At 38.1% G+C, this 19,226-nt stretch overlaps 1 protein-coding gene across 1 annotated transcript in view; it reads right to left on the bottom strand.

The window, feature by feature from the left end:
* OVCH1 (ovochymase 1) overlaps positions 1-19,226 on the bottom strand; it is a 75,603-nt gene that overhangs the window by 28,453 nt on the left and 27,924 nt on the right. Inside the window, 7 exon segments of the mRNA XM_003265655.2 lie at positions 227-319; positions 641-803; positions 7,519-7,673; positions 10,222-10,417; positions 10,860-10,932; positions 17,712-17,892; positions 18,942-19,016. Of these exon segments, the coding sequence (XP_003265703.2) occupies positions 227-319; positions 641-803; positions 7,519-7,673; positions 10,222-10,417; positions 10,860-10,932; positions 17,712-17,892; positions 18,942-19,016 (936 nt within the window).

Below are 19,226 nucleotides of genomic sequence, written 5' to 3'. Positions count from 1 at the left end.
AACCACAAGACTTTTTTAAAAAATCTGCAACAGGTCTAGCTTTGGGGTAGAAATGATCTCCAGCAATCATAATAACAACTCTCCCCACTTTCAGCTAAAACTACCAACCAGAAGGAAAACACAGAGGTTATAGTGTTCCACAGAGAATTTAGCAAAGCTAGACAGACAACGCTTTTTGCCAAATTCTGGCTGAAAGTATTAATGGGATAATGTGAACATTTATTACCTGGCCAAGACGCACTGTCTGGTGAAGGTGTGGGTGGTGGCCATTGTTGTTTTAAGGTTTTGCGTTTATTATTTGTCTGAAGTGAAGCAGGACCTGTATTTGGGGAGAACATGTTAAAAATAAAGATGAAAGCCTGAGAACAAAATGTAGTCAGCACCAAAGCAGCCACTATCAAAAGAAACAAAAAAGAAACAAATCCAGGATTAAAGCAGCCTAAGGAAAAGTCAGTTTTACTCTAACTCTACACACGGGAGAACTTATTTGGCAGAATCTTGCATTTTAGCGTGTTTAGTAACTAAATGAAATTCTACTCTATGGTTTTCTCCTTCATGCTAATTTATACCACACTCACTGTTCCCAAACCCACTCTAAAGAAAGAGGGTATTGTTTTAATAACATCTGAAAACAATTTACCATTGATTTTTGATTGGATCCAGTCCAAGAAGATCATCACTCTGGCAAATATACCCATACCCGGCTTCCATTGCTGGACACAGCCAGCTCCCCAGCTGACAATGCCATGGAGGACAAAGGGACCATTTTCACGTCGACATACTAGTGGCCCGCCAGAGTCTCCCTGAAACACCAAGAAAACATGTCTTAGAAAACTGCTTTAATCTGAAGCTCTTGCTTTCAAGTTTTAGAACAAGAATGACCAATAATGTATTTGTAATCTGTTTAATTTCTTAAAGATTTGTTTTGTCAATTTCCATCTTTACATACTATCTATTCACTGTTTTGCAAAAGGAAACAAAATTCACGAACGATCAGATGGTAATTTGATTCCAGGGTGAGGATAAAGCTTAGTTCACGTAAGAAAACAATTACTAAATCTTCCCAGCTCCATCGGAGGGAGATAGTCTTTATATCAATTAGTAAAACTGTAATATTTAAGATTTCAAGCATCTTTTTAAAATAAAAATTTAATTAGAAAACTGCACAGTGGCTCAAATGGATCCAATGCAAGAAATGTGCTGCCTGTTTTTTTTTTTTTTTTTTTTTTTTTAAGGAAATTGGGTTAGGGTCATTGGGTGGTAACCTCTATATGTAGTGTTTTCCCTATCACTGGTCACTCTTGACACAATCTAATCAGGTCAAAGAGTAGAGTTATGACATACACAGAGAAACTAGGGTGTTGGTGGTAAGGTGAAGAAAAGTTAAAGGCTGACTTAAATCTATTAAAATGTATTCATTCTAATTCTAGTATTCCAATTTTATTTTCGCTTACCTGCAGATACCAAAGTTACACAATTTCAAAGACTTTGAGGGCCAAACTAATTTAACTTACTAGGATATTAGATGTGAAAAGTTACAACTAGAGAAATAAGTCACCTGTCCCATTTCACACACATAGGTAGTAGCAGCAGTAAAATCTGAGCCCATGTCATCTGCCAAAGTTCAGTGCTATTTCCCTTCCACCAAATTGATAAAGGTTCATTAATGGAACTACCTTAAACTGCTCTAGTATCTGGCTTACACAATTACTGAATTCAAGGAAAGACACATGGAAATTTAACTTATAGTTAATTTTTTTCACTCTTTTAGATATGGCTACTTTGGTCATGATTAAACACATTTCAAAAGGCAGAAAATACTACCCACAAGCACTAAGAAGCTCACGTAGATGGAAGCATCTCTCTTTAATATTCCTCTCAATATTCGCATTGTTTAAATTGACAAATTATAAGCAGAAAGAGATTTTGAAGAAAACAAACAGTGGTATTGTTATTAAGGGAACCAAAATATGTACATCACACACATGTATCTATTAATTAGCACTAACTAATAAATATGTGTCTCTTGAGGTTCAATGTGAAAATCAATGGCAGTACCCAATACATGCCCTTGTTTATGTCTCTTTCTATTTATAACATGTGCCCCATTTGAGAGTAAGCACTGCATCTGATTTAACTTTGTATCCTAGGAAACCTACCACAATACCCAGCACATAATACATGCTAAATAAATGTTTGCTTAATTTACAGTGAAATTTTATAAACTAGATGTATCAAAGCAAGCCTTAATACATAGGATTTTCATTTTTTTAGGGTAGGCTTTCCAATTTTTAATCAGGTCTTTTGCATGAAGTGGATGGACACAAATGTATTTAGGACCAAACTAAGTCCTTTGTCTTCTTGTAAGATAAATTGTGTACGTATTTGATGGCACATAAATTGATGGTACATATTTAAAATATCTATTTTATATAAAGAATTTAACAGAAGAAACCTTAAGTTGGGAAAAAAGAGATACAGTCACTAGTCTGTAATGTAGAATAATTAACCTTTCCTCTGGGCCTAAGTTTTTCACATAACAATTATACTTAAGACCCCCTTCCAGTTGGACTGTGGTCTGATGTAACCAGTCAAGTGTTTTATTTTAAATCATTGATTTTTTTCAGTACCAACACATAGCCAATACATAATTTTTCAGGCAATTATAAACATTCCTTGATACAGGGAACCTGTCTAATTTATCTCTTTTTGCCAGTGCCTATCATATGGTCTAGCCTATAGTAAATATTCAGCAAACAAATGATTTTTTTTTCTTTTTTTTTTGGTGAGATGGAGTCTTGCTCTGTTGCCCAGGCTGGAGTGCAGTGGTGCGATCTCAGCTCACTGCAAGCTCCACCTCCCGGGTTCAAGTGATTCTCTTGCCTCAGCCTCCCGAGTAGCTGGGACTACAGGTGCATGCCCCCACAAGCCCGGCTAATTTTTTGTGTTTTTAGTAGAGACAGGGTTTCACAAAGTTGGCCAGGATGGTCTCGATCTCCTGACCTCATTATCCGCCCGCCTCAGCCTCCCAAAATGCAGGGATTACAGGCGTGAGCCACCGCACCTGGCCACAAATGAATATTTTTTATTAAAAAATTATTCAATGACTACTGTGAGCCAAACATACCGAGTAAAACAGAGTATAAACAAATAAGATGGTAATAGTAGCTATAAAGGAAAAACTCAGAGTGAATGGTAGAGAATAAAGGTAGGTATATGTGTGCTTACATGTGCATGTATGTGTATGCAGTTTCAATAACATTTGAGCTGATACATAAAGGATGAGAAGGAGCCAGCTTTCCAAAAACCTGGAGGAACAACATTTTATGCAAAAGATGTATCTGGGCTAAGGCTCTAAGACAGGCAAGACATGGCCAGTTGGAAGGTTAGAAGGCAATCAATGTGGCTGAGGACATATATTATTCTGTGAAGATAGAGATCTATGGCTTTGTAGATGAAAAGAAATTAGAAAAAATACCAATGGCATTCTTCACAGAAATAGAAAAAAATAATCATAAAATGTTTATGGAACCACAGAAGACTCAGAACAGCCAAGCCATCCTGGGCAAAAAGAACAGAATTGGAAGGATCACATTACCTGACTTCAAATTATACTACAAAGCTATAGTAACCAAAACAGCACAGTACTGGCAAAAAACAGACTCATAGAACAATGGAACAGAATAGAAAACCCAGAAAAAAAATCCATACATCTACATTGAAGTCATTTTTGACAAAGTGCAAAAAAAAAAAATACACTGGGGAAAGGACAGTCACTTCGATAAATGGTGCTGGGAAAATTGGATGTCCTTATACAGAAGAATGAAAGTAGATCTCTATTTCTCACTATTTGCAAAAGTCAAATCAAAATGGATTAAAGACTAAAATTTAAGACCTCAAACTATGAAATTAATAAAAAAAATTGAAGAAACTTTCCAGGATACTGGACTGGACAAAGATTTCTTTAGTAATACCCTACAAGCACAGGTAACCAAAGCAAAAATGGACAAATAAGAGCATATCATGTTAAAAATCTGCACTGCAAAGGAAACAAAGCCAACAGACAACTCAGAGAATGGGAAAAAATTTCTGCAAAGTACCCATCTAATGAGAGATTAATAACCAGAATATTTAAGGAGCTCAAATAACTCTACAGAAAAAAATCTAAGTCTGATTTTAAAAATGGACAAAAGATCTGAATAGACATTTCTCAAAAGAAGACATACAAATGGCAAACATATATGAAAAGGTGCTCAACATCATTGATCAGAGAAATGCAGATCAAAACTACAACGAGATATCATCTCACCCTAGTTAAAATGGCTTTTATCCAAAAGACAGGCAATGACAAATGCTTACAGGGATGTGGAGAAAAAGGGAACCCATGTACATTATTGATCAGAATGTCAATTAGTACAACCACTATACAGAATAGTATGGACATTCCTCAAAAAAATAATAGAAATACCATTGACCTAGCAATCCCACTCCTAGGTATATACCCAAAAGAAAGGAAATCAAGATATTGAAAAGTTATCTGCACTCCCATGTCTACTGCAACACTATTCACAATGGCCAAGATTTGGAAGCAGCCTAAGTATCCATCAACAGATGAATGGATAAAGAAAATGTGGTGCGTATACACAATGGAGTACTACTCAGCCATATAAAAGAATGAGATTCTACCATTTGCAACAACGTGGATGGAGCTGGAGGTCATTATGTGAAGTTAAATAAGCCAGGCACAGAAAGACAAACCCCCTGTTTTCATTTATTTGTAGGAGCTAAAAATCAAAACAAAGTAACTCATGGGAATAGAGTACAGAAGGATGATTACCAGAGACTGGGAAGTGTAATGGGTGAGTATAGGGGAAGTGGGAATAATTAATGGGTACAAAAAAAATAGAATGAAAAAGATATAGTATTTGATAGCACAACAGGGTAACTACAGTCAATAATAATTGTGCATTTAAAAATCACCAAAACAATGTGATGGGATTGTTTGTAACACAAACTATAAATGCTCAAAGTGATGGATACCCCATTTACCCTGATGTGATTATTCCTTGTATGCCTGTATTAAAATCTCATGTCCCCCATAAATATATACACCTACTATATACCCACAAAATTAAAAATTAAAAAAGAACTTAGAATAAAAAATCTGAAATCCAGTTAGCAAAGAACAACAGGATACTACCCTGCATATCTGAAAACCCCATGTCTCTGCATTCCAATATTGTTATTCCCACCTTCCTGGATGAGAAAGCACATTATCAGGTCTATTACCTCGAAGTATACACAGGAGAATAAAAATCAATTACCTGATAGAAGTATTAGAGACTATTTTATCAAAGCAAGTTTCTAAAGTCACCCTTTTAGTAATTCAGTGTTCTCTGTAATAAAAAGCTAGCCATATTTATTAAAATCTCAACTTCTAGTTTTCCTCCCATATATGGGCAGTACATTTGGTCATGCTGCAGCCAAAGTGACAGTTGTATATAACTGAAAAGATAAGTGCCAACTGAGATCATGATATTTAGGTCACCTGTGACATGGACCTTTCTAAGACCCTCTGTAGTTCTTTTCTTTCCACACAAAATAAGCTCACCCCGTAATGTTGGGTGCAGTCAAATATGTAAAAGACAACATAATTAGTTGTGATTTTCTTGTTGAAGAAAGAAAAGCCATATCCCTCAAATCCCAAAATAGACTGAGGGGAAGAATGAACACATTAATTCAGAGTACTTTTGTGATTTTTGTCAGATAACATTTATGTACTATAGCAGACAGCAGGAGTGCACTTTCCGTATTCCTCACATCTTCCAGCCGATGTCCTGGCTCTGTGCCTGGGGTCTTCCCCACAATCCACTACACCCAGGAGGCAACCCTAAAGTATGGGAAATGCAGAGGGATTAACAGCCCTTTCCCACAGCAGCCCTCAAACTATGGCTCCAGGGAAGGTAGTACATAAATATCCCAGCTCCCTCACCCCTCAGATGGATACATTCACCACGTGTATTTAGCATCACTGCCCTGAGTTTCCTGCAGGATTAAGCTTTAAGCCCTCACTATGGCAGATGGCTTAAAAATGCATCCTAGATTGGCTGCCTTCCCTTCCCTGTACCATCTCCTCCCTTTCCTACCAGTAGTATCTATGAGTCCTAAAACAGACCATTGCACCTGAATCCTCATCTCAGGGTCTGCTTCTGGGGAATGCAAATAAAGATATGCAAAATTCAAACAGAATTTAAGCAAGGCTTGACATTATAAAAGGAAGGGGTTAAGGACAATAAACTTATTTCAGTGTTAAAGGGGACTTCATTCCCTCTCTCATATTTTCACATGGAAGGACGTCCACCTAGATTAATGCCCAGTTGTGTCTCCCTCATGGAGGTGAAATCTATTGCTGCATGTTTCTTGACTGAGTGGTGGGAAAAACTATCAAAGAGCTGCAGAAACAAGATTCATTCTTTCTTTCCTCTCTACGCCAGACCAGCAGGAGTGATAAGTCTGGAGAATTTGGGCTGCCCTATGGACCCAAAGTTTCCCTTACCTGGGTAGCCCCAAATCCAAACCAGGGATTGGAGGTGGGCACATGGATTGTTAGAAACTCTTAGGTTGTATGTATATCTAAAGTCACGTTCTTCCATTGACTTTGTGAACGTTAAAGCTGGCATTCTACAATCTGTTCATTTGTATTCTGTCTTTTTCTTAGTTAATTATGAACTTGCCAATATCAAGATTGTACAACAGACATCTTTTTTTTTTTTTTTTTTTTTTTTGAGACGGAGTCTCACTCTGTCGCCCAGGCTGGAGTGCAGTGGCGCGATCTCCGCTGACTGCAAGCTCCGCCTCCCAGGTTCACGCCATTCTCCCGCCTCAGCCTCTCCGAGTAGCTGGGACTAACAGGCGCCCGCCACCACACCCGGCTAGTTTTTTGTATTTTTGGTAGAGACGGGGTTTCACCGTGGTCTCGATCTCCTGACCTCGTGATCCGCCTGCCTCGGCCTCCCAAAGTGCTGGGATTACAAGCGTGAGCCACCGCGCCCGGCCTACAACAGACATCTCTGTGATTATTTTAATTTGTGGTGGAAAATTGAGTGAGAGTACAGAGATTAATGATAATTTAAAACAATAAAACTTTTAAGTCATAAGTAGGACACATAAGTTTAGAACCTTTGTTTTTCCTTTTTCCAAAGCCTTAGTTATACCTGAACACCTCTTCCCTTGCTCAGGCCTGCTTAGAAGCTCTGCCATTTCCTACCTTCTCACCAGCTCCTGTATGAACCCACCGGCTTTTCTCGCTGTGTAGCTGCTTCCGGCCACTCTCTGACATCTCAGCAAATTCGGATTAATTAACTTATTACTTCTGTTGCCCCAGTGGTCTTCATGCAGGGATATGATATTGAAGCACGTGAGAAGCTGGTGATTTCAGCAGTCGTTTCTCCTGTCTATAGAAACTCTCCAGCAGATGGCAATTTTCCACCTTCCTGTATAAAACCAGAATCCTCTCACCTGACAGAAATCTTTCTCTCCAGAAGCTGCAAAGCCAGCACAGATCATCTTCTCTGTGATCCCTCCTGGATGGGCAGAATAGTAAGTGTGTTCACAGACCTCTCTTTCTAACACATGCACCTGAATCTGCTGTAGGCGACTTGCTGGGCCACCATCTAATGAAGAAACATTCAGAGAGAGCTCGATGATGAAGTAAGCAGAAAGCATTGTTAGAAATGTATTTAAGTTTAGACATAGCTCCGTACCAACATAGCTAAAGACATTCACTTTGGCCTGAGCTGACGTAGAATTCTGAAATTAAAAAATACAAGTGTTTCATGTAACATGTCTTCATTTCCCACTTTGGCATTTTTGTAAAGAGAGGCCACTGGCAGGAGAATAAAACCAGAAACACTTTTTTTCTAGCTTATTTTCAATTTAAATGTTAGTGTATCAAATATTTCTGCATAAGAATTCAGGAAGAAAAATTCAGCATGATATGAATAGGTGTCACAAATAACTTATACAATTATAAATATATATGGTTATATATTTATATACATAAATATATAATTGCTTACAAATAATATGCTTATATGATTTCCTGATATAAACAAAAATCATAATCCTGTTTTTCATCTACTGTCATTGAAGCCTAATCACATCTCCAATTAAAGATAACACTGAATAATTTCTTTTCATATTTGATCCTTAGGCAGGCCTGTGTTGACATGTATTTTGCATGACTCATCCTATCATTTTAGATTTATGACCAATTTTTTTTAAGTTTAATAGTTTATAGCCCTATACCTTTTGGGGCAATATTAATAACAAGTACTTTACATTTATATAGTATCTTAATATTTATAAACAGTTTTATTCCAGCCTAATAATACAACAACACTTTTCATATGTGAGATCAGGTTAATCACACCGATCTCACATATGAAAAAGCCAGACCTCTGAAAATTTGATCTCACAGCTCTTATGGGACAGAACTAGCATCAAGCCTAAGTTCAACTCTAAATCTTGCATTCTTCTTAATAGACTAAAACTCCTCTTCTCGGGGACCATCTCCCTTAGTGTTACTGACCATACCCCAGAAATCAAGATTCATTTCCTCTCCTAGCTGGAAAGAATGAATTCATCTTTTATAAGACTAACTACCTCTCAGTTGCCTGGTAGTCATGGAATTGGTAAAAGTCAAAGGTATTAGAGAGCAGTCACATTTATTCAAGGGCTTTGAAGCTGGTAAGCCAAGAAATATTTACCGACTGCCATGTATGCTTCTAGCCTTGGGGAGAGAGGAGTCAATGACAGATCTGCCTCCAAGAGGTTCTCAGTCTAGTGGGTGAGATGTAGAAGATGACTGCATAAAATCATGCCAAGTACATTAACATGCAGTGAGAGGACAAAACCAGGTAGTGCGGAATGTGATGGGAGGCCCGTCCTGCTGCAGCAATGTGGGCCACGAAAGGAAGTGATATTTTGGTTGAAAATGCAATAATGAGCAGGCAGCTGTGACAAGATTGTAATAAGAGTGTTCCAAGTAGGAGGACACAAAATGGGGAACTTCAGAAAGCAGAGCAAGCTTCAGAAAGCAGAGCAAGCTTCAGAAAGCAGGGCAAGCTTCAGAAAGCAGAGCAAGCTTCAGAAAGGCCACGGTATCTGAAGGTTAACCACAAGAAAAATAGAGGGAAATTACGTGGAAGAGGTTAAGTGGGGAGGCCCAATCACACAGAGCTTTCCAAGTAGGCTAAGGAGTTCAGATTTGATTGTATGTGTAATGAGAAGCCATTAAGGAATGATTATAAGCCGAGCCACAGTGATCTTAAATCCTCACTTTGATATTTATTAGTTATGGGATCTCAGCAAGTTACTTAAATCTTTGGGTTACAACCTCCCCATCTGTAAAACGGGGATGATAAAAGCTCCTCATGTGTTGGGTGTGAAGGTTTTTACGAAAGTGCAATTTGGCTTCAGGTAGCACAGTAAGCTGTCAATATCAACACTGTAAGCAGTCAAATATAAATTCCCTCCTCCTTCAAGCTCACAGATTCCAAATAAATGACATATAGAAAGGAAATATACAAAGAAAATATCTTGCATGGTATAAGAAGCACAAAACAAATATCAACCCATTCAGATCTTTCACTGTTTTAGTAAGACTTTAAGAGTTCTATATCATAGCCAGGGGTGAGCACATGACAGCCAGTGGATAAACTCTGTGCCACCCCCAAACACGGGCACAATCCATTAAATAAGAATGGTTTGTACATTTTTAGGTGGTTGAAAAAAATCCAAAGAATGATATTTCATGACACATGCACATTAAATGACATTTAAATTTTATAAATTAAGTTCTGTTGGAACCCATTCTGTTACATATTGCCAATGGCTGCTTTATGCTATAACGGTAGACTTAAATAGTTGTGATGGAGACCAGATGACCTGCAAAGCCTAAAAGGATTATTATCTGGCCCATTACAGTAAAGGTTTGTTGACTGCTCATCTAGCCTACTTATAATCTAAGTTACCCTGAAGGAAAAGTTTTAAATAGCTCATTCTCTATTTACTTGCTGATCTATTACAGCTAAATAAAACATGGTTTCTATCTTTTAGAAAGAAGACGGGCTGAAGCAGACACTGCTTGATATCATTTACATGACCTATTTTCAAAAATAACAACTGGCATTAATGTTTATGCAACAGAAATATGCTTACCTGCACTGATGCTTCCCCATCCGGTCACAGCACAGATCTCCGAGGAAAATAGAGGCTCTGCGCTGTGTGGGAGACATACTGGCCTCACCACCGAGTTGTACTCCAGAGGAGAGCTTAGTTGTATTAGGGCAATGTCAGAGTCATAACTTAGTGTGTTAAAGTCTTCATGCACTATTATGTGTTTGGCCCTTCTCACCTGTATCAGTGGCAAGTAAGCAAATTACAACGTAAGAAAGTCAAAGAATCCAGCTACTTCCTTGTTGATGGTCCAAAATAATCCTAAATTTCTGCACTTACATACATAAACAACGAAGAAGACTTTCTATTAAATTTAAAAGAGCAATCTTGGTTTACAATTTGCAGGGGGCTGTGAACCACCTTCTGGATAAAGATGGTGCTGGAGAAACAAAGCTTTGAAAACCTGTGTCCATGGGCCTAAATTTGCAATTCTGACCTACTTCCTGCAATTCTCAAGTGAAAATGTAATCTCAAATTGCATTTTTAAATGTGGGTATAAATGAAGTGTGAAAGGGCCCTAGGAGATTAATAACTAATTACATATTTTCGCTAAAGGTATTCCTTGGCATGTGACAACATTTAGATTATAGGCAGAATGACCTGTAAAAACATTTTTTCACCTGCTCTGTTGATTCCTTCAGGTTTCTGTCATGATCCCCAGCAATAACAGTCCAGGAGAGTGGATTATTCTTCCTGGAGACAGAAGAACAGTGAAAGTTTGACATGAAAACACGTTTGTATTATTTTGTTCTCACACTGCTATAAAGGACTACCTGAGACTATCAAGTCTTTCTGAAGACGTTCTGAGGAAAAGAAGTTTATGAAGAAAAGAGGTTTAATTGACTTACAATTCTGCATGGCTGGGGAGGCCTCAGGAAACTTACAATCATGGCTGAAGGCAAAGGGGAAGAAAGCACATCTTATCACAGCAAAGCAGAAGAGAGAGAGCAATGGAAGCCACACACTTTTAAACCATCAGATCTTGCAAGAACTCACTGTCAGGAGAACAGGTAGGGAGGGAAACCACCCTACCATCATCTGGCCCTACTAACATGCACTGCTCAGTCCAGCGAGGCAACAGTCCCCTGTCCAATTGCCTCTGTTGTCTCCCTCCCAAGGAAGCCACATCATGCCTTCTGATCTATGTGAAAAGGAGCTCTTGATCATGTATCCTGCCCCTTTCTTTTGACCATAAAGTATCATTGGAAACCTTGCCAAATATCACCAAAGGCTTTTTAAGGTCGAGGAGGAAAAATGAAAATAATTAAAGCTTAATTTCACAGTGATGTTAAGAATATGTTTAAAAAAGACTTGGAACCAACCCAAATGTCCATCAATGATAGAGTGGATTAAGAAAATGTGGCACATATACACCATGGAATACTATGGAGCCATAAAAAAGGATGAGTTCATGTCCTTTGTAGGGACATGGATGAAGCTAGAAACCATCATTCTCAGCAAACTATCGAAAGGACAAAAAAACAAACACCACATGTTCTCACTCATAGGTGGGAACTGAACAATGAGAACACTTGGACACAGGAAGGGGAACATCACACACTGGGTCCTGTTGTAGGGTGGGGGGAGGGATAGCATTAGGAGATATACCTAATGTAAATGACGAGTTAATGGGTGCAGCACACCAACATGGCACATGTATGCATATGTAACAAACCTGCACGTTGTGCACATGTACCCTAGAACTTAAAGTATAATAAAAAATATATATAAAAAAACATAAGGAAGAGAAAACACATTTACAGTACTGTATCAATATCTTAAATTTGTTTAATAGGTAATAAAAATAATCTTTGCAAGAAAAAATATGTTTAAAAAATTATATCTGGAACAAGGTAGCTTCTGGTCTATATTTTAGTGTTCAACATTGCCGAATTATGATCTCACTGGGTCATATCTCAGATTTTCATCTTTTGTTAAATCGAAGTTATGAAACTAAAGTTCAAAGGAATTTATTAGTTTAAAAATTGGCAAAACTCAACTATTGCATTAGAAATCAGAATGCTGATTACTTTTAGGGGAGTGATGACTGGAAGAGGCACAAGGGCGGCTGCTGGGTACTAGTAATGTAGTATTTTGTTTCTTCATCTGGGTGTTGGTTACATGGGTGTTCATTTTGTGAAAAGTTCTGCCTACTTCTGATATACCTCAAAATGATGTTAGAAGTTTGAATCAATATCCATTAATTTACCATATCGAGATCTCCAGTTGAAAAAGTGTCTGAGGAAAGAGTCCCTCTACTGGAACTAATATAATACACTGTTACTTCTACTTGGAGACTAATTCTTCCATTTTTTAAACACTGTTTCTTCAGGAAAAGTAAAGTTACTGAAATTATTTTTCAATATACCTTATTCAAAGGTGAGGATTCTTAACGCATGTAGACATCTTCTCCCCAGTCATAACCGTGCTCATTTCAATTCCTTACATAATGGGTTTGACTTACTCATGTGTTTCAATATGCCTTTATTAAGGGAGCTAATTCAAGTGAAGTGCTTGGCAAGTACCTGGTAGATGATAATGACTCCATAATGGTAGCCATTATCATTCTTATTATCTGCCATGCACACTAATGGAAGGATTAAACTTTTTCAAAGTCACCCTCTAAATAATTAGTTCACAGTGAAGAAACTTCTTAAATCTACTCCACATCTTTATATAGAAGAGAGTGTATACAATACAATGAAGTAATAAAAATGACGTTAGAGTTGACAATGTAGTCCACAGTTTCTTGTGATGTTTTACACGTACAGTCATCAAATATCCTGCAGTTTAATGGAGAACACTGCACAAACATGACAAAGCCACATACACTTTATGATACCACAAAGCTTAAGAATTTTCCAATAGTGGGAACATAGCTCAAGGTATCAATTGATGGACTTCTTCACCTTCTCTTCCCCCTCTCCCATATAAAATTTCATTTCTTATAGTCTTAGGATCTTATCCCCAACCCAACAGTGGAGCATGTGTCACTTATTGCTATGGAAGAAGAGAGAGCCACCTGACTTTATCACAGAAAGAAAGTCACTGAAGTTTCATAAGCTGATTTAAATTTTAGACAAAAGATTCACATATATAATTGCAAAGTGAGCTTGGTCTCCAAAAGTAAGTTGAAAGATGCACGGTGGCTCACGCTTGTAATCCCAGCACTTTGGGAGGCCGAGGCGGGCGGATCACAAGGTCAGGAGATCGAGACCACGGTGAAACCCCGTCTCTACTAAAAATACAAAAAATTAGCCGGGCGTGGTGGCGGGTGCCTGTAGTCCCAGCTACTCAGAGAGGCTGAGGCAGGAGAATGGCGTGAACCTGGGAGGCGGAGCTTGCAGTGAGCCGAGATCGTGCCACTGCACTCCAGCCTGGGTGACAGAGCGAGACTCCGTCTCCAAAAAAAAAAAAAAAAAAAAAAAGTCCCAGTGAGCATAAAATCCTGTGTGGAATTAACAAGACTTAAAGAATCAGAAGCTCTCCAGGTGATTCTGGAGTATGCTGAAGTTTGAGAATTAATACTGGGGTCAACCAGTGCCAGGGAAGCTAAAAGGCAGGGTACGTGTAGGACATAGGGTTTTTGTTACACCAGCATATCAGCACACTCCTGGTGTAAAGATCCACACACTTCAAGGATTAGATTTAAAAGGACATTTCACTGGTCAAATAACTTAGGCAACTGTGAAGTATTAAAAAATGTGGCACATAGACATTTACCATACCACTATAAATATAAGATATAATGTTATGTGCAAAAAAATGTGATATATACAAGTACTATAAAATATATGCATGTATGTTTAAATATTAGTGGAAAATCAGACAACTGAAACATTCTTAATATTGATGACTTCTAGAGAAAAAGAGTGTGTTAGAGAAATGGAGAAGGGTAGTTTAAGCTCTTGCTTGATAACCTTCTCTAACTGCCTTTTTCCCCAAAAGCATTACTATTATAATACATATTTTTAAAGAAATTAAGAAGTCACAAATGAAATTAAATACAAACTCTTTTTGTGACTAACAAGTAGCTCACAAGCATTTACAGCTGTTTATTAATTTCAATTGATTCATCAGGTGGAATATCTATCTTGGGAAGAATACGTTTGTTACATTCTGTATCTTGCTGCAAGGCGTCATGGCTCATCACATAAATTTCAGAATAGACCATGTAATTTGAAAAGGAAATCTACCAAAACTTTTGCTGTGTCTCTGTACTCAATACTAATATTTTCTTTTCTAATACATTAATTTTCACAAATTAATCTGCTACTCTTGAGGCTTCTTTTCCATGGTACGTTCAATGCACTTTGATAGAATTCTTACAAAAATAGGCTTTTGTAAGGGAGAGAAGGCCTAAACAAAACCAGGTGGTACTGAATTAGAGTTGAAAATATTGTATGAACTCATGTTTAGCTTGATGTAGATACAGATAGATATATTTATATACATGGGTTAGTATACATACCTATATTTTCTAGCTCTGTCAGCTGAGAGGGCCTAGGATCAACAATGTGCTACTAGCAACTAGTATACCCAGCATCAGATCATGATTTATTATACCATTCTCCAGTAAAATGAACCAGGGCTCCTTGGAGAAATGGCTGGTGCTAGAACTGAGAAGGAAATACACAAGATAGACCTGGAGTATCTTGCAGTGTTACAAAAGGATGAGGGAGTGTCAAAGAGACACAGAAGCCAAAGGGCTGGAACAATCTGAATGTGGCCAAAGCTGGAACAATTTGAATGTGGGCTACCTTTACTGACTTGTTTCCCAAGAGTAAGTATGGAAAGGGGGAAAAATGTAACTTTACATTAGAGAAACCTGGTAAACACTACCTCAGCCAGATGGTCAAGGTTAACATCAGTGATAAGTCATGTTGACTGTATGTACCCTTGATATAGGATAAGAATAGTATGCTACTTCTGTGGTCTTCCTCCCCCAAATCCATAACCCCAGTAAAACCTTGACAAAAATGTCAGACAAACTAAACTGAGGGACATACGGATGTTCTACAAAAAAAACAGATGAGGTCTCCTCAAAATGACCAAGGGAAGTCTTAGAAGTTTATAGCCAAGAAGAGCCTGAGGAGACTTGACAACTAAACATCACGAGCTGCCCTGAAGCAGCAACTACAATGACCTTGAGACAGGAACAAGCTCAGCACATCTGAGCAACAGAAAGGTCCATGAGGCTGGCCTGCTGGGAGCAATCAGGGAAATGATCAAGAAGGGGTCAGGAAAGTGGGGCATGGAGGGTCATGCCTGTAATCCCAGCACTTTGGGAGGCCAAGGTGGGAGGATTCCTTGAGCTCGAGTTCAAGACCAGTCTGTGCAACATAGCAAGACCCTGTGTCTACAAAAACAAAAAAACAAACAAACAAAAAAAACAACAAAAAAGTCGGGCACGGTGGCATGTGTCTGTAGTCCCAGCTGCTCAGAAGGCTGAGGGGGGAGGATCTCTTGAGCCCCATAGTTAAGACTAGAGTGAGCTATGATCATGCCACTGCATTCCAGTCTGTGACAGAGAGAGACCGGTTCTCAAAAAAAGATGGGGTCAGGGAGGCAGGGAGTGGTTCTTGACCCTCTGCACATTAGAATCATTTGGGAAGCTTTTCAAAAATATCAATGCCCAGAACCTACCCACAAGCGATTGCTTTAGTCTGGATCAAAAACAAATTACAGTTATACCCAGCCACATGGCTTAATCTACACAAGGTATTATGGAGACGAAGTAAGACACAAGAATATAAACTACAATTGTTACATAAAGATCAAAACCAAGAAAAACCAAATGATATACTGCTTTAGGGATACATATACGTTAATATCCCCCAAAAGCAGAGGTATGAATACTGCATTTAAGAAATTTAGCATAGTATTTTTTTCTCTTGATTTTTTTAAAATTTTAAGTTCTGGTATACATGTGCAGAATCTGCAGGTTTGTTATATAGGTATACATGTGCCACGGTGGTTTGCTGCACTTATCAACCTGTCATCTAGGTTTGAAGCCCCACATGCATTAGGTATTTGTCCTAATGCTCTCCCTCCCCTTGTCTCCCACCAACTGTGTTTTTCCCTTCCCTGTGTCCATGTGTTTTCATTGTTCAACTCCCACTTATGAGTGAGAACATGCATTGTTTGGTTTTCTGTTCCTGTGTTAGTTTGCTGAGAATGATGGCTTCCAGCTTTATCCATGTCCCTGCAAAGGAGATGATCTCATTCTTTTTTATGACTGCATAGTATTCCATGGTGTATATGTGCCACATTTTCGTTAACCAGTCTATCATTGATGGGCATTTGAGTTGGTTCCAAGTCTTTGCTATTGTGAATAGTGCTGTGATAAACATATGTATGCATGTGTCTTTATAGAAGAATTATTTATAATCCTTTGGATATATATCCAGTAATGGGATTGCTGGGTCAATTGGTATTTCTAGTTCTAGGTCTTTGAGGAATCACCACACTGTCTTCCACAATGGTTGAACTAATTTACATTCCCACCAACAGTGTAAAAGTGTTCCTATTTCTCCACATCCACTCCAGCATCTGTTGTTTCCTGATTTTTTAATAATCGCCATTCTGATGGGTGTGAGATGGTATCTCATTGTGGTTTTGATTTGCATTTCTCTAATGACCAGTGATATTGAGCTTTTTTTCATATATTTGTTGGCCACATAAATGTCTTCTTTTGTGTCTGTTCATATCCTTTGCCCACTTTTTGATGGGGTTGTTAGTTTTCTTCCTTGTAAATTTAGCATAGTATTTCTTAAGAGGGATTCTAAGGGGTCTTGAAAGGTAAGTATAAAGATTCTTCCTAAACTGGATGCTGGGAATACAAATGTTCATTTAACATTAATATCTACTCTTTAAACTAAAAATATATTATGTATATTATTTCATATAATGGAAGACTTCACAATTTAAGAACATTTAAAACTTAACCAAAATTTTATTTCCCCAGTAGTGCAATCATCAAGGCGGTAGGTTATTCTATTGTGGCCTCCCCTGACATGATCCATATTCGCCAAGGAACAATCCTAAACCAATCTGGTGGAAGGTGGCTTGTGTGGTAAGGCATCTGGAATTACCAACAAGCAACAGTGGAACTATGAGCACTTAGCTTAAAGATTAAACTAAAGGGGAATGTGAAAGGAGTCTTCAAATATAGAAAGAAGAACCTGACTTAGTTTTGGAACTACAGTACATTTAGACCAATGGATTTCTGCAATCGGGAAGCAAAACAAAATAAGAGATCTCTTTAAATGGGATGAGCAGTCAAGATTTGATTAACTTTTCCTTCACTGACATTGTTTAAATAGAAGATAGATGGCTATGCAGAAGAAACACTAAAAGAAGATTCTTGCTTTAGAATTAGTCTGGATGATCTTAGTAGTCAGCCTTCTGTCCTAGGCATTATTTATAAACGCATGTGTTAAATAGGTTGGTAAAATACCAGTTTAACTCACGGTTGCACACAGTGGGCTGCGGTCAGGATCCACATTGGGTTGATGATGGCACCTCCACATTCGTAATCGCCTAGAAACCTCAGACCCACCTGCCATGGCCAACAGTGGGGGCAGGCTTCTTCCCCTCCTGCGATTCTTCTGGAAAGCCACTGGGGACTAAACGGAGGGATGCCACAGACATCTACCGTAAAGATGAAAACAATGACCCATAAGGTTGCAGTAATTTAGAACATATTCCTCCGATAGCTTGCCATAGTTAACAGTAGTGATTCTCAAACATCAGATAGGCTTTATAATAATATCGACTCCCAAAACTCACCTCTGAAAAATCTGATTTTAAGAAGCCTGCCCAGGTGACTATGCTGGGCAACCAGAATTTTAGGGACTGGCCTACAGAATTTTATTTATTCATTTAGCAAATATTTATTTAGTGCTTGCCATTTGCTAGGCACTGTTGCAGACACTGGTGATATATTATTGGTGGAATAGAATAGATGATAAAAATACTGGCCCCCAAGGAACTTACATTCTAGTAGGGAAATTTCAAGTTTGTTAGCAGAGTACATAAGGTTCTTCATTACATCTTCTTGTTTTAGTTCTTGTTCTCACTGTATGAATCCACGTATCAATCCTCAAACATATTAAATTTGCTCAGGCATCTAAATGCTGCTCTCTTATCAGGAATTGATGAGACCCATAGCCCAAGTGCTCATCTCTAGGAAGCCTTCTCCAACCCTCCAGCAAAAGGCAGATATTTTCTTCTCTAATAGCTCCTTATGCAACTTTCTATTCCAGTCCATCAACTTGAACATATTCAATACATGTATGTGGAACAATGAGGGATCATAGTATTTACTCAGATGCCTTAGAGCATAAGGAAATTAAAAGATGCCAGTGTGAATTTAAAATAAAAAACCTTTGTTTTCTTCCTTTGCCCCACACTGACTACAGAAGTCATTTTAAATATTAAGTTTGTAGAGGAACGGATGAGGACACAACATTGCTTTATACCATTTTCTTCCTAACCTAAAGCTCATTTGTTCTTCCCTCTATTTATGAGTCTAACTATAAATCCAAATAGGACTCTGGACGTTTTATGGACCTAAATATAAGACTCATTCTTCTTCACTGTGGAGTTATAGCAAATGTAAGAAAAGGACTTCCCAAAGAAACATCTAGTTAATGAAGAAACAAGATTAAACAGATAGTAATAACATGCCATCTACTCACCATGCAGAATAGCTTTTACAGTAGATACAGGATTGTTTTGGGGAGGTAACTTTGGTTCAAATTTGTTTACAGACTCTGTAGAAGAAAAAAAATTTAATTGAAAGTAATTAGAGAAGTTGCACTAACTGACCCCCTTTGCTTACCCTGGTAAATCATAAAACTACTCTACTGTAGGTCTCACTAACACTACCATTCATACACTAGATGCCAGATCCCAGAAATGTGATTTCTTGTATATCTCTTAATATCCCTGTTGCATCTGGCTCTTTTAAGCACTTCTTCCTT

Source organism: Nomascus leucogenys, chromosome 23 (genome assembly GCF_006542625.1).
Source record: "Nomascus leucogenys isolate Asia chromosome 23, Asia_NLE_v1, whole genome shotgun sequence".
Taxonomy (NCBI): Eukaryota; Metazoa; Chordata; class Mammalia; order Primates; family Hylobatidae; genus Nomascus; species Nomascus leucogenys.
The sequence above is the reverse complement of the archived record's forward strand: the minus strand, read 5'-3'. Positions and strand labels throughout refer to the sequence as shown.